Below are 13,034 nucleotides of genomic sequence, written 5' to 3'. Positions count from 1 at the left end.
GTATGGCTAAGTCTAAGCTAACTGAGCCACAGCCACAAGACCACCTTGGTCTCTGTAAGCACTCCCCAGAATCCAGCAGGAGTAACACCAATCTCCTTGTGTGGCAATGATGATGTATTCAGGTGTTGCTGGTTATTCATCTTAATAATTTCTACTTAAAAAGAGACTTGCAGTTGTGTAGAATAAAGAAATCTAGAGAGCTAATATACAGCATGACAACTATAGTTAATAATTTGATTATTGTAAATCACTTACTCCACAGAGAACTGCATTTTTATTATATTTTATTGATCACAGATTTCCTAACCATATTTACAGACCCCAACAATGCTCTAGAAATATTCTTAAATTTCCAGGGTAACTGCACCACTTTCAAATTTTCCCACAGAGGAAGGCCATTTAAACCTGTTGTGTTCAATAAGGAAACAACATTATCTATATGGGGAATATGCTTTGAATGTAGACCTATCTTAACATTTTATATACATTTTGGTGCTGATCAACATTCTAAGTAGAAGTAGTGTTGCTGCATACTTTAATGAGATTCCATTTGTTTCCACAGATTTCAGGAAACCTTACTGTGCCTTGGATTACAGGGTGTTCCAGAAAAAGAGCAGTAAGTAATCTTTAACTTAAAGCAGCAATTTGGTTTTCCTCTGTGTTTTTAGTAGGAATACCATTGAGAAAAATTGTCATGATAATTATATATGTGGAAAACTGTACCTCAATAAGACTGCATTATCGCAAAGGACATATTTTGAGATCATAATATACTACAATACATATGCTTCAATAAAATGCAGTAATAAGCATGTTTTATAAACTTTGAGCAGATTTTTGCAATTTTAAAAAGCATTCAAAGGTAATTCATAAAATACAGTGTTTCTACATCTGACTAGCCCAGTTAATTTGATCATGTAATTGAATCATGATTGAAATAACCATCCCAATCAACATTAAATAATTTACATTACTACTTAATATTAGTAAATTCAGTTTTTATAAATGATGCATAACTAATATTTTAACTATCTTATTTTGTTTTTCTGGATTTCTGCTACCACTTTTGTGATTTTTATGTTAATATAACAGAATTTCATTAAAATTATGTTTTCCAAAAAGATGTCATTTAGTTGGTCTGTGTAGGACACAAAAATCTGCATTCTTTTTTGAGAGGGCATCTCTCATATTTATTGATCAAATGGTTGTTAACAACAATAAAATTCTGTATAGGGGACTCAATGCACAATCATTAATCAACCCTGAGCCTAATTCTCAACAGTCTCCAATCTTCTGAAGCATAACGAACAAGTTCTTACATAGTGAATAAGTTCTTACATGGATGACTTGTCCATAGTTGGGAAACTTACAATATTTTAATTGCAAAAGAGACATGAATAGACATTTATAAAGATACCTCAAGTTATTGTATGGTTGATAGGTTTAGGGATAATAAAGCTGAAGCTATGACTTTAGTAATAGACAGGATTATGTATACTCTATTCTCTCTTCTCTTCCCCACAAAATAGAACTATAAACCATGGAATTAGTATAGTAGGCCACCAAAGAAAACTCTGAAAGATGGAAATATAACAACTTGTTAGGGACACCAGGACTTGGAGGAATTGCAGGGTATTTTGTCTCCCATGTAAGGGCAGATGGTAACTCAGGCCAGGCATCTCATAATCTCCAATCTAACAAAATAGTACAATTTAGGTAAACTCAGTCATCCTGCTGTTGGGATGGGAGTCCCACAAACAACATGAAGTGAGTCTGGGAACACTAGCAAAGGACATCAATTGGAAATCTCAATGACAATAGGCAGCCAGGGGAAGTGCTCTTCTTCTGTCGCGTGCCCTGTCTTCGCCGGCAAGAACAGCATGCAACAACAGCAGGATTCTTCTGCAGAAAGCTTTATTCTTCAGCTCTTTGTGAAACAAATGAGTTGGGCAGGACCCAGAGGGGAAGGAGAGGCTTGCTTATATAGTTCTCATGCTCTGACCTGGTTGGTGCGGCTCCATATGCCTTATTAGCATAACCATTTGGTGGGTCTCATTGGTCCTTATGCCAAGGCGCAATTAGCATGTAGTTTAGTGGTGTGGGATGATTTGTCATTAGGAAGTTCGGGGCCTTCCGGCTGCCCTGCATGGGGCGCTATTTTCTGAGCACGGCTGCCAACATCTCCCCCTTTTTTGTCTAACAGAAGCTCAAGGCGGAACTTGCCAGCAGAGGCGGAGACAGAGGCCTGACCTCCATCATACTTCCTGATGCCCCCTTTTTGGAGAGGGGTTCTGGGCATCTACCCCTATGCAGTCAGGCATGCCTCTCAGAGGGGTCCAAGACCTCTTGCAGTGCTTTGCCTCGCATCCTCTGGCTGGCGTTGGGACTGCTTGGTACAAAGGGTTTGGACCCTTTTTCTCAACCCTCTTGCACCATGAGCTTCTTAAAGAAAGCTGTGATTAAGCATTGAGGTACTCGGGCCTGGTGCAGTGCCACATGGGCTCAGGGTGCAAGAGCTACCTCAAGCTAAAGCCGAGCTTCCTTCTTAAGCATGTTGAGCCACACTTGGGGAGAGGCGCCAACGTCTATCGCCATTAGGGCTTGAGCAAGGATCACCTTGTCCTGCTTATGTTGGTTGCGGAGTCTGCATAACAACCAGAGTAAGAGCATGAGACCTCCAAGCAGGAACACGCCCATCCCAGCCATGCCTGCCCACTCCTTGACGTGGGAGAGAGCTCTGAGGAACCAGGAAGAGAGTCTTTCCGCTACGGAGATATCTAGACGGGTGGAGTTGATGTGGATTATTTCTCGCCGCAGTTCTTCTAGTGCTCTATCAAAGTCCTGGGACCAGTTTCTTGAAAGATACTGGGACAGGCCTCGTGACAGATTAGTGAAAGCATTTAATACTTCTGTTAGTGATCCTGGCTTGTTTGTGGCTCTGTAATATGGCTGCGGCTAGGCCCGCGTTGGTGAGTGGCCCTCCTATTTCTCTACAGGCTTTCAACCAAGCGTGTATCCCTTTCTGTTTCCAGGGTGTTATCGCCTGTCTGCATTCTTTGGTACATTGTTCAAATACTAATTGCTCCACTAGGGGCATTGCTTGTTCCTGATCTCCAAATATTCTGCCTGCAGCTTCTATCATACGAGCGACAAAGTCTGAAAATGGCTCGCTCGGCCCTTGAATAATTTTTGTTAAATTGCCTGACACTTCTCCTTTGTTGGTGAGGGCTTTCCATGCCTTGGCGGCGCACGTGTTTATTTGTGCATATACCTGTAAGGGGAAGGCGGTCTGGTCGGCTACCCACTGTCCTTGGCCCGTCAGCATATCATATGACCATGCAGGCTGTCCTTCGGCTGCGTTTGCGCGTGCCTGGGTCATGCTGATATCATGCCACAATGCCTTCCATTCTATGTATTGCCCCATACTAGAAAGGCATGCCTTAGTTACATATTGCCAGTCTGCGGGTGTCATGGCTGTCTCTGTTAATCTCTCAACTTGTGCTATGGTATAGTTAGCACTGACTCCATAAGCCCGAACGGATTCTGCTAACTCCTTAACTTGTTTATGGCTCAGGGGCTGGTGAGAGCGTACGCCATTATCTTCAAATACAGGAAACATTTGTCTAATTGCCTGAAGAGTATCTGGGTGGCAAAAGGAGAGTGCGCCACTCACGTAAGGTGGCGGGGCAAAGGGCGTCGGGGGACACCCTGCTTTCATTTTTTCCTTGGTCCGCTTTTCAACTTTGCTGGTTCCCTTACTTCTACACTCTGCGGTTTTATTTTCTTCCCCTTCCTCTGCGGACGTTAATTCCTCCTCAGATTCCCTATTGGAGAGTTGGAGGTCCCTCAACTCTTTCCAGGGGTATTTACTATTTTCTCCGAGGCGATCGTCACTCGCTTCTCGGGGCTCTTTCGCTTTTGCCCTAGGCGGGCTTTCTCCCTCACTCTGAGGTTTCTTTACCTTCGTTTTTGTGGCCTTTTTTTCGGCCGCGCGCGCTCTCTGTTTCCCGTTCCGTTTCTGACATGCTCTCTTGGATATCTGTCAATGCTCTCTGACCTTCTTTTATTACCTTTTCACATCTCTCATCTTGCAGACAAGCTCTAATCAGTTTCCAGAGGGGCCTGGTGCCTCCCCTCAGGCTACCTTCCTCCTCCTCTCTATCAAGATCTTTCCCCAGTTTGTCCCAGCTCGGGATTGAGAGGGACCCTGAACAAATGAACCAGGGGGCCACACGGTCTATCTCCTTCACAAAAGATCCTAAGACTTTGCTGGAGACCTTCAAGTTTCGCTCTTTGAGAGCTGTCTGCAGCGCCGTGACTAATGACGGTGCATTCCCTATGGTGCCTCCTTATTTACAGAGAACCATCAACCATTATCTTAAAAAGCAGGGGCCTCTCGGAACTTACTCCTCCGGGCTTTCTTCTGACCTGCAGTTCTGAATCCTCTCCAGATGTCTGAAGGGTCCTCCCTGTGCCGGTGATGTTCTGGTTCCCGGGTTTCGGCACCACTTGTCGCGTGCCCTGTCTTCGCCGGCAAGAACAGCATGCAACAACAGCAGGATTCTTCTGCAGAAAGCTTTATTCTTCAGCTCTTTGTGAAACAAATGAGTTGGGCAGGACCCAGAGGGGAAGGAGAGGCTTGCTTATATAGTTCTCATGCTCTGACCTGGTTGGTGCGGCTCCATATGCCTTATTAGCATAACCATTTGGTGGGTCTCATTGGTCCTTATGCCAAGGCGCAATTAGCATGTAGTTTAGTGGTGTGGGATGATTTGTCATTAGGAAGTTCGGGGCCTTCCGGCTGCCCTGCATGGGGCGCTATTTTCTGAGCACGGCTGCCAACATTCTTCCATGCTAGACCTGAACCTTTCACCCCTCGAAGACACAAGACAGCAATGCTAAGGGAGTTAATGCCATAAAAAAACCCAGCATGGCTTAGGAAGCCTCTTTATTCCCTGTAAGTACGATAATTTTTCACCCACCCAGGAAGCCAGGTGACTTGGTTAGCATCTGCAAAAGTGATCAAGACATTGTAAATGCCCAGCCCAGCAAGGATGGAAAATCTATTTTCCCACCTAGAGATACCAGTCTCTTGGATGGTACCAACAAAGGGACTCTCCCTACAACAATCACTTGGACTGGAGAAGGGTCTTTCTGTCTCCTCAGGTAGAAGCATTAGGGATCAGTGGAAGCCCAAGTGGCACCAGATAAATCAAGCAAATTAAAATAGTACAACAGATATTCTGAAAATTAAAGTATCATTGGGACCACAGCACATAAAAGTATTCCAGGACATGTGAGCTAAACATAACTGGGTAACTGCCAGATAAAACAAAATTATTTAAATAATACCAAAAGTTGGGAATGTATATTGGTACAGCCACTATGGAAAGTAGTTCGGAGGTTCCTCAAAAATCTAAAAATAAAAATATAATATGACCCAGTAACTCCACTTCTAGGGAATTTACCTGAAGAAAACAAAATCTCTGATTCAACAAAGATATATGCACCCCTGTGTTTTTCACCGCATTATTTACAAAAGCCAAGATACAGAAGCAACCAGTGCCCATAAATAGATGAATGGATAAAAAAGATGTGGTATGTATACACAATGAAATATTATTCAGCCATAAAAAAATAAATAAATCCTGCCATTTGAAAGAACATGGATGAACCTAGAGGGTATTATGCTAAGTGAAATAAGCCAGATGGAGAAAAACAAATGCCAGTGCTTTCACTTATATTGTGGAATCTAAAAACAAAAGGAACAAAATGTATAAACTCATAGACACTGAGAAGTGACTGATGGTTACCATAGGTGGTAGATGGTTGGAGTGGGTAGGTGGGATGGATAAAGGGGTTAAAGAGGCACAAAAATCTCAATCATGATGTAAGTTGTTCATGGGGGGGAAGTGCAGCATGGAGAATATAGTCAATGGTTCTGTAACATGTTTCTATGTTGATAAATAATAAACTGCACTAGTTAGGGTAAGGATTTAATAATGTGTGTAACTGTTGAATCACTGTGTTGTGTACTTGAAATCAATATTATATTGTATATCAACTATAATTCAATAAAATGTAAATATTAAATTTTTAAAAATAAAAATAATTCCTGCCTCTCTTCCCAACACCAAATTTACAGCCTTGATAGGGACTCAACATCTACTCCATGAACTTGAACCTATCTACAGTTGCCACCTAAAGTTCAAGTCAATCCAAATCATTTTGAAACCCAGTCCTGTCATCTGACACAGTCACTCTCCCACCCACAGATTTGATACACATGTTTTATTTGGCCTCATCCAAGTCCTTTAAAAATACATTATACGAAGTAAGTCAGCATGAAAGACTGAGCCCTCATCAGGGCTCTAGCCTGTGCTCCAGGCTGCCATTGCTTCACTAATCAATTCTCCTCTATCAGCTGTCCAGACAGAAATGCCCCTAGAGTATCACTATTTGATCCCACCTCTTGTCTTGCCATAAAATTATTTTGGAAGATGTTCCAAATGTTTTTCTGAAATTAGATTCTCAAGATTCTGAGAGACCCTTGATCTATTACTTGGGTTCCCCCCAAGAAGAGATGAAAGATTAGCCTGACTTCCCTTTCAACAAACCTGTCCTGGATCTTGGTGACCACTACATTTTCTTCTTACATTTTTAATGATATAAATCGTTCATTTTTCTTCTGTCTTCATTGGAGATGATAAATCTGAAGAATTTTCAGTCCTCAATGGAAAGTCTCATTTACAAATAATCAAATTAACACAGACAACTTGCCTACAACCCTTGGCTATTGCCTGAAAGTGATTCAAAACACTTAAATGAAAACTGCCTCTACTACAGGAAATCTGCTCTCTGAATGAATGAAGGTTTTCTATAGGAAAGTAAATTTCCATCCTGCCTTTCTGACTCATTATAAATATATAAAGGTGAAGTTCAAATAATTGCTGTCTTGTAATATATTGAGTAAAATGTTCACTTGTTAAAGATATAACAACATTAGTAAGTGAGAGAGAAGCCATATTGTTTGAAAAGGTTAGCTTTTTACTTCTTTGCAGATTTATGCCCTGTGGCTTCTATGCCCAGCATTTGTCTTGAGGTATCTTTACCACCTGGAGGAACTATAATACTTGGTAAATTCGATATGAGGCACAAATTCTATTTAAGAATTGTAATTAGAAAGGAAGAAGAAAAGCTATAGAGGTAGCAGACGGAAGAAAACATGGGAGGACTGATTATTTCTTTGACATATCTTCTTGTTGAGTAACTTAAGCATGTATAGGTTTTAAACTACTAATTAAATTGCGCACACACATTAACATAATAGGAGTACAGTTACATAACCAAAGCAGACCTATACTTACCAGCCATCTCCAGTGAAACCAAGAAAACCAGTTAGGCACCCTAGGCCTTTGTGAAAATTTGTCTATGATATGATGGATATTGTCCAAATGTACTTGAACAGTCTGAGAGAAATCAGACAAATTAAAACAACCCATTCCTGGGAACTGTTCACATCCCATATGTTCTTTTAACAGTAGATAGTCTGTAGTTGTAAGATTTTGGAGCGCTACAACTTGCACTTCTCCTAATTCTTGGTTGAGTTCCAACAGTATAGATCCAGTCAAATTTGTTGTTTTACTGAAAGCACAGGCCAGCTTAGATATCTCCTTCTTCATTCCAATGGCAAGTCCAGGAACTGGTGGGATGGATGCAGCATAATAAAGGGAGAAATGTGGGATCCACATATAAATCAAGTATAAAAATCAAACGAATATGCATATTTGACCTGATTTTTATAGTTCATAATGCGTGATCAAAACCGAAAGTTTCTGTGATGACTGCCCTTGTACTGTTCACCATGTAAGAACTTATTCACTATGTAAGAATTTGTTCACCATGTAAGAACTTGTTCGTTATGCTTCAGAAGATTGGAGACTGACGAGAATTAGGCTTGGGGTGGATTAATGATTGTGCATTGAGCATTGAGTCCCCTATACAGAATTTTATTGTTGTTAACAACCATTTGATCAATAAATATGAGAGATGCCCTCTCAAAAAAAAATATATAACAACATTGTGTCTTAACAGAAGCTTGGTTGTATATTTTAAGACCTAGAAAAATAAATAATTTTAGATAATTTTAAATTATGAAATATTAGACCAAAAATCTCCTAACATAATATGTCAAAGTGTCCAGGATACAATTGAAAATCAAACAGCATACCAAGAACCATAAAAATCACAGCTTGAATGAATAAATGACAATCAACTTACAGTAACACTGTGGTACATTAGATAATGGAATTATCTGACAAGGATTTTAGAAAATCCATGTAAAAATGTTTCAATAAGCAATTACAGATGATCTGAAATAAACAAAAAATAGAATATCTCAAGATAGCAATTAAGAAAGTTGTGAAAGAACCAGATTAGAATTATAGAACTGAAAAATGCAATAACTTAAATTTAAAAATTGGTGGACAGCTCAGTATTTGAGTTGCAATAAAAAATATAGAATAATTAACTTTAGGACAGATTGATATAATCTACCCAGTGGGAACAACAGAGAGAAAATACACTGAAAAATAATAAACAGAGTCTAAGAACTCTGTGGGGCAATAACAAAAGATTCAATATTTATATCTTTGAAGTTCCACAAGAAGAAAGACAAAGTTCTGAAAGAATATTCAAAGAAATAATGGCTGAAAACTTCCAAAATTTATAGAAAATAACATAACTTTACAGATTGAAGAAGCTGAGTTAACACAAAGAAAAATAAATGAAAAAAATCCACACCCAGCCATCTCGTAATTAAACTTTGAAAACTACAGATAAAAAAGTCTTGGAATGCAACCAGAGAGAAATTATGCACTGCTTATAGAAGAACACACATTCAAATGACAGTGGATTTCTCATCTGAAACCTTAGATGCCAGAAAACCAATATTTTTGACATGTTAAAAGAAGATAACTGTCAGCTGATAATTCCATGTTTGGCAAAACTATCCTTCAAGAATGAAGGAAAAGTAAAGACATTCTCAGATGAAAGAAAACAAAGAATTTGTTGTTAACTGACTTACTATAAAAGACCAGCTAAAGGAAGTTCATCATACAGAAATAAAATGATAGAAGAAGGAATCTGTGGGCACCAGGCAGGAAGAAATAACAGAAACAGCAGAATTATGCCAATCTTACTCGTAATTAGATTTCTGCATCATATTTGATGACTGAAACAAGTTATAGCACCATCTGTCTGATACACAAGATGGTGGTATTTAAAGGAAGATGGTAAAGTCACCTAAACAGAAGTAAGGTTTCTACACTTCACTAGAAGGGCTAAAATACTAATAACTGTACATTATGACAAGTCACATTAAGTGTATTATAATAGCCAGAATGACCACTACAAAAACTATACAACATGATAACTCAAAACCCTTATATCAAAATGGAATCCTAATCATGTTCAAATAACACATAGGAAGGCAAGAAAATAGAAATACAGGAATACAAAGCAGAGGAGACAGAAAACAAATAATAAAATGGTAGACATAAGCCCTAATATACAAAAAATTACTTTTAAATATATACCAAATAAAAGCTAGATATGAGTGGATTGAAGAAAACACAGTCCGATTTCATACTGTTTATAAAAAAACTCACTTCAAATTCAGTAGCATAGGTAGGTTGAAAGTTAAAAATTAGAAAAATATACCATGAAAACATTAATCATAGAAACCAAGAGTGGGTAGCCACATTAACATCAGATAAAATAGACTTTAGAGGCAAAGAAGGCATTGCCCAATTTAAAGTGATCAATAACCAGGAAAAAAATAGCAATCCTAAAAGTGTACATGCAAAGCAACAGAACTTGAAACTACATGAAGCAAAATCTGATGCAACAGAAAGGAGAAACAGACAAATATACAATGGTAGATGGGGACTTAAACACCCTGTTCTCAGAAACTGATAGATTAGATAGAAAGTAAATGAAGACACGATTTTTAACAAACAACCAATAAGATTTAATCAAAATATATAGACTACATATAAAACACTCCACCCATAAAGAAAATAACACATAGTCTTAAAGGATACATGAAACATTAACCAAGACAAACCTTATTCAAAACCATGAAACAAACCTCCATAACTAAAAGATAGAAATCATACAGAATGTGTACTCTTAACTGTAATGGAATCCAACTAATAATCAATAACAGAAAGATATCCTGGGCATTAACTAACTTCATAGAGATTAAACATGCTTCTAAATAACCCATGAGTCAAAGAGAAAGTCTCAAAAGAAATGAAATACATAAAACTGAATGAAAATGAAAATATAGCATATGAAAGTATGTGGAATATAACTAAAACAAGGCTGAGAAGGAATTTTGCAACACTACATGCTTACGTTGGAAATGAGCACTAAAACTGGTCTTCTAAGTTTGTATTTCAAGAAACTAGAAAAATGAAGCTTCAAGGGGATAAAGAAGCACAAACATTAAATTATAAGATGAATTATTCACAGCAATGGAAGTACAGCATAGAGAATATAACCGGTAATAGTATAGTAACAAGGGGTAACTACACATCATGGTGAACATTTAGTGATGTGTGTAAGTATCAAATCACTATGTTGTACACCTGAAACCAATACAATATTGTATATCAAATATATTCCAACAAAAAGAAAAAACAAACAAAAAAGAGAATACAAAAATGAAAACAAAATTACCTAAGCCGACAGAAGGAAGGAAATTATGGGCAGAATTTAATGAAACTGAAAATAAGTTTACAGAAAATCAATGAATAAACAAGCTGATTCTGGGAAAAAATAAATAAAATTGTTAAATCTCCAGCAAAGCTGGAAAAAATTATACTGAAGCTAAGAACACAATTCTGATACTATTATCATACTCCAAGCAAGAAATGATGAAGATCTTAACTAAGGCAGGAGCAGTGAGGATTGAGAGAAAGGAAGTGAACACAATAGATGTTAAGGAGATAAATTACTGAACTCAGTAACTGATTCAGTGTGGAGAGGATGAATGAGTGGATAAAATTATACATGACTTCTAATTTTTTACTGTTTTGACTAAGTAGATGAAAGTTCCATTCACCAAGATAAGGTATAAGAAAGAATGCTTTGGGGAAAAATGTTATTAATATAGTGGTGATCAGAGTTCTTGAGAGAAGTTGGGAGGTTTGTTAGGGTGAATTATACTTCCCTTTTCAATACCTTTTACACACACACACACACGCACCTTTCAAGTCCCTCTTTAGTGTCTTATCTCCAATGCTCCATCATTCATGACTTTGCTGTATTAGGCTTTATAATACACATGATCTAAAATAACTGCTCTGTAGTTAATCTAGCACCCCTGTATCTATTGCTCTTCATCTCATTTTTCTCAACTAACATTGCCTAAAAACATATTCCACTGAGATGAATCCTAATAATGGGAATGCAGAGTCATGATAACTGCCATGCATTTACTCAATTCAAATATCTACTGTGCTGTCCAATACAGTTGCCACTAACACATCTACCTAGACTTAATCACTTCAAATATGGATACTGCAACTGGGGAACTGAATTTTCATATTTCATTATTTTAAATTAAAATTTAAAATCTGATACATGGCCTTCCATTTCTGGCCTAGATTAATAGAGACTGGATTTATGCTCTTACCCGAAATGACCAAATAACTGAAATAAATATATGAAACAACAGTGACTTTCAAGACTACACTGGACTTGAGACAACTGTATTAGATATCTATTGCTGCACAGCAAATTATCACAATCTTAGCAGCTTAAATAACATGCATTTATTATATCACAATTTCTGTGCATTTGTGGTCCAGGCACAGTTTAGCTGGGTCTTCTGCTTAGGGTCTTACAAGGATGCAATCAAGGTGTTGGCTAGGCTGTATTCATATACAGAGGCTTGAGTGAGGATGAATATACTTCAAAACTCAGTTTGCTGTAATAATTCATTTCTTTATGACTGTTAGCCTGAGGCCTTAGCTTCTTCTTGGCTGTTAGCTGGAGACAGCCCCCATGTCCAACGTGTGGCTTCCCACAGATTTGGACACAATCATTAGTTCCTAAAGGCTACCTACAAGTCCTAGGTGACTCCAATATTTTCTTCTTATGTGGGCTTTAAAAATGAAGCCACTTACTTTTTCAAGACATCAAGCAGAATCTCTAGAGTGAATCTTCTAGCAAGATAAAGTATTTTATAATATAACCATCAAAAGATTGGCATACTATCATCTTTATCATATTCTCTTGGTTAGAATCAAATCACAAATCTCACCCATATTCAAAGGGAAGTGATTATACAAAGGAATGAAAACCAGATGGTAAGATAATGAGATTGCCACCTTAGAGACTGTCTACCACAGGTAATGAATTACAGTGATACTGAAGCCTTCTGAGATATATTACTGTCTTGTGAAAGTTACTAGACTGTGGTGCAAGAAGGAAGAATCAAGGTGGAGCCTGGAATGACTCTGTGAGTTGAGAAGATGAAACTGAGTCCAGGGAGAATAAAATGGCTTAAGTTTGCAGGGCAGACTGTTGGAATGAAGAGAGATGCACAGAAAGAGAATGCAGGAAATATGCACATACCCTAAAATTGTCAAATGAATACTGAATACCCATATATATTAAGAAATAAAGTCTGGAGAAAGAACAGTCAAATATAATTAGAAATAGTAGTACTAAGTTTTCCTACAGGCCAGCAATAGTGCCTTTTCCCACCAGCCAGACTGGAAAACATAATTCATGAACCATTGTAGACCACACAGAAAGTTAGTTTACAAAAATATACTGCTCTTATTATGCCTAACAAATTCTAAAAGCAAGTCCAAAAGAGATCAACCAGTTTCCAAGAAAACTATTTGTATTCCAGAACAAAGTTAAATGTTTTTGTAAGACTATAGAAGTATATGAAGCCCAACAAGATAAAATTCACAGTACCTTTCATCCATCAAATTTACTCGAATGCAGGGAGGGTG

At 38.0% G+C, this 13,034-nt stretch overlaps 1 protein-coding gene across 2 annotated transcripts in view; it reads left to right on the top strand.

Annotated features, from left to right (window-relative positions):
* HDX (highly divergent homeobox) overlaps positions 1 to 13,034 on the top strand; it is a 288,979-nt gene that overhangs the window by 78,155 nt on the left and 197,790 nt on the right. For both annotated transcript variants that reach the window (XM_073227782.1, XM_037004817.2), the window contains one exon: positions 563 to 616. In XM_073227782.1, the coding sequence (XP_073083883.1) occupies positions 563 to 616 (54 nt within the window). The remainder of the gene's footprint in view (positions 1 to 562; positions 617 to 13,034) is intronic.

The sequence above is a fragment of the Manis javanica genome, chromosome X (genome assembly GCF_040802235.1).
Source record: "Manis javanica isolate MJ-LG chromosome X, MJ_LKY, whole genome shotgun sequence".
Classification (NCBI taxonomy): Eukaryota; Metazoa; Chordata; class Mammalia; order Pholidota; family Manidae; genus Manis; species Manis javanica.
The sequence above is the reverse complement of the archived record's forward strand: the minus strand, read 5'-3'. Positions and strand labels throughout refer to the sequence as shown.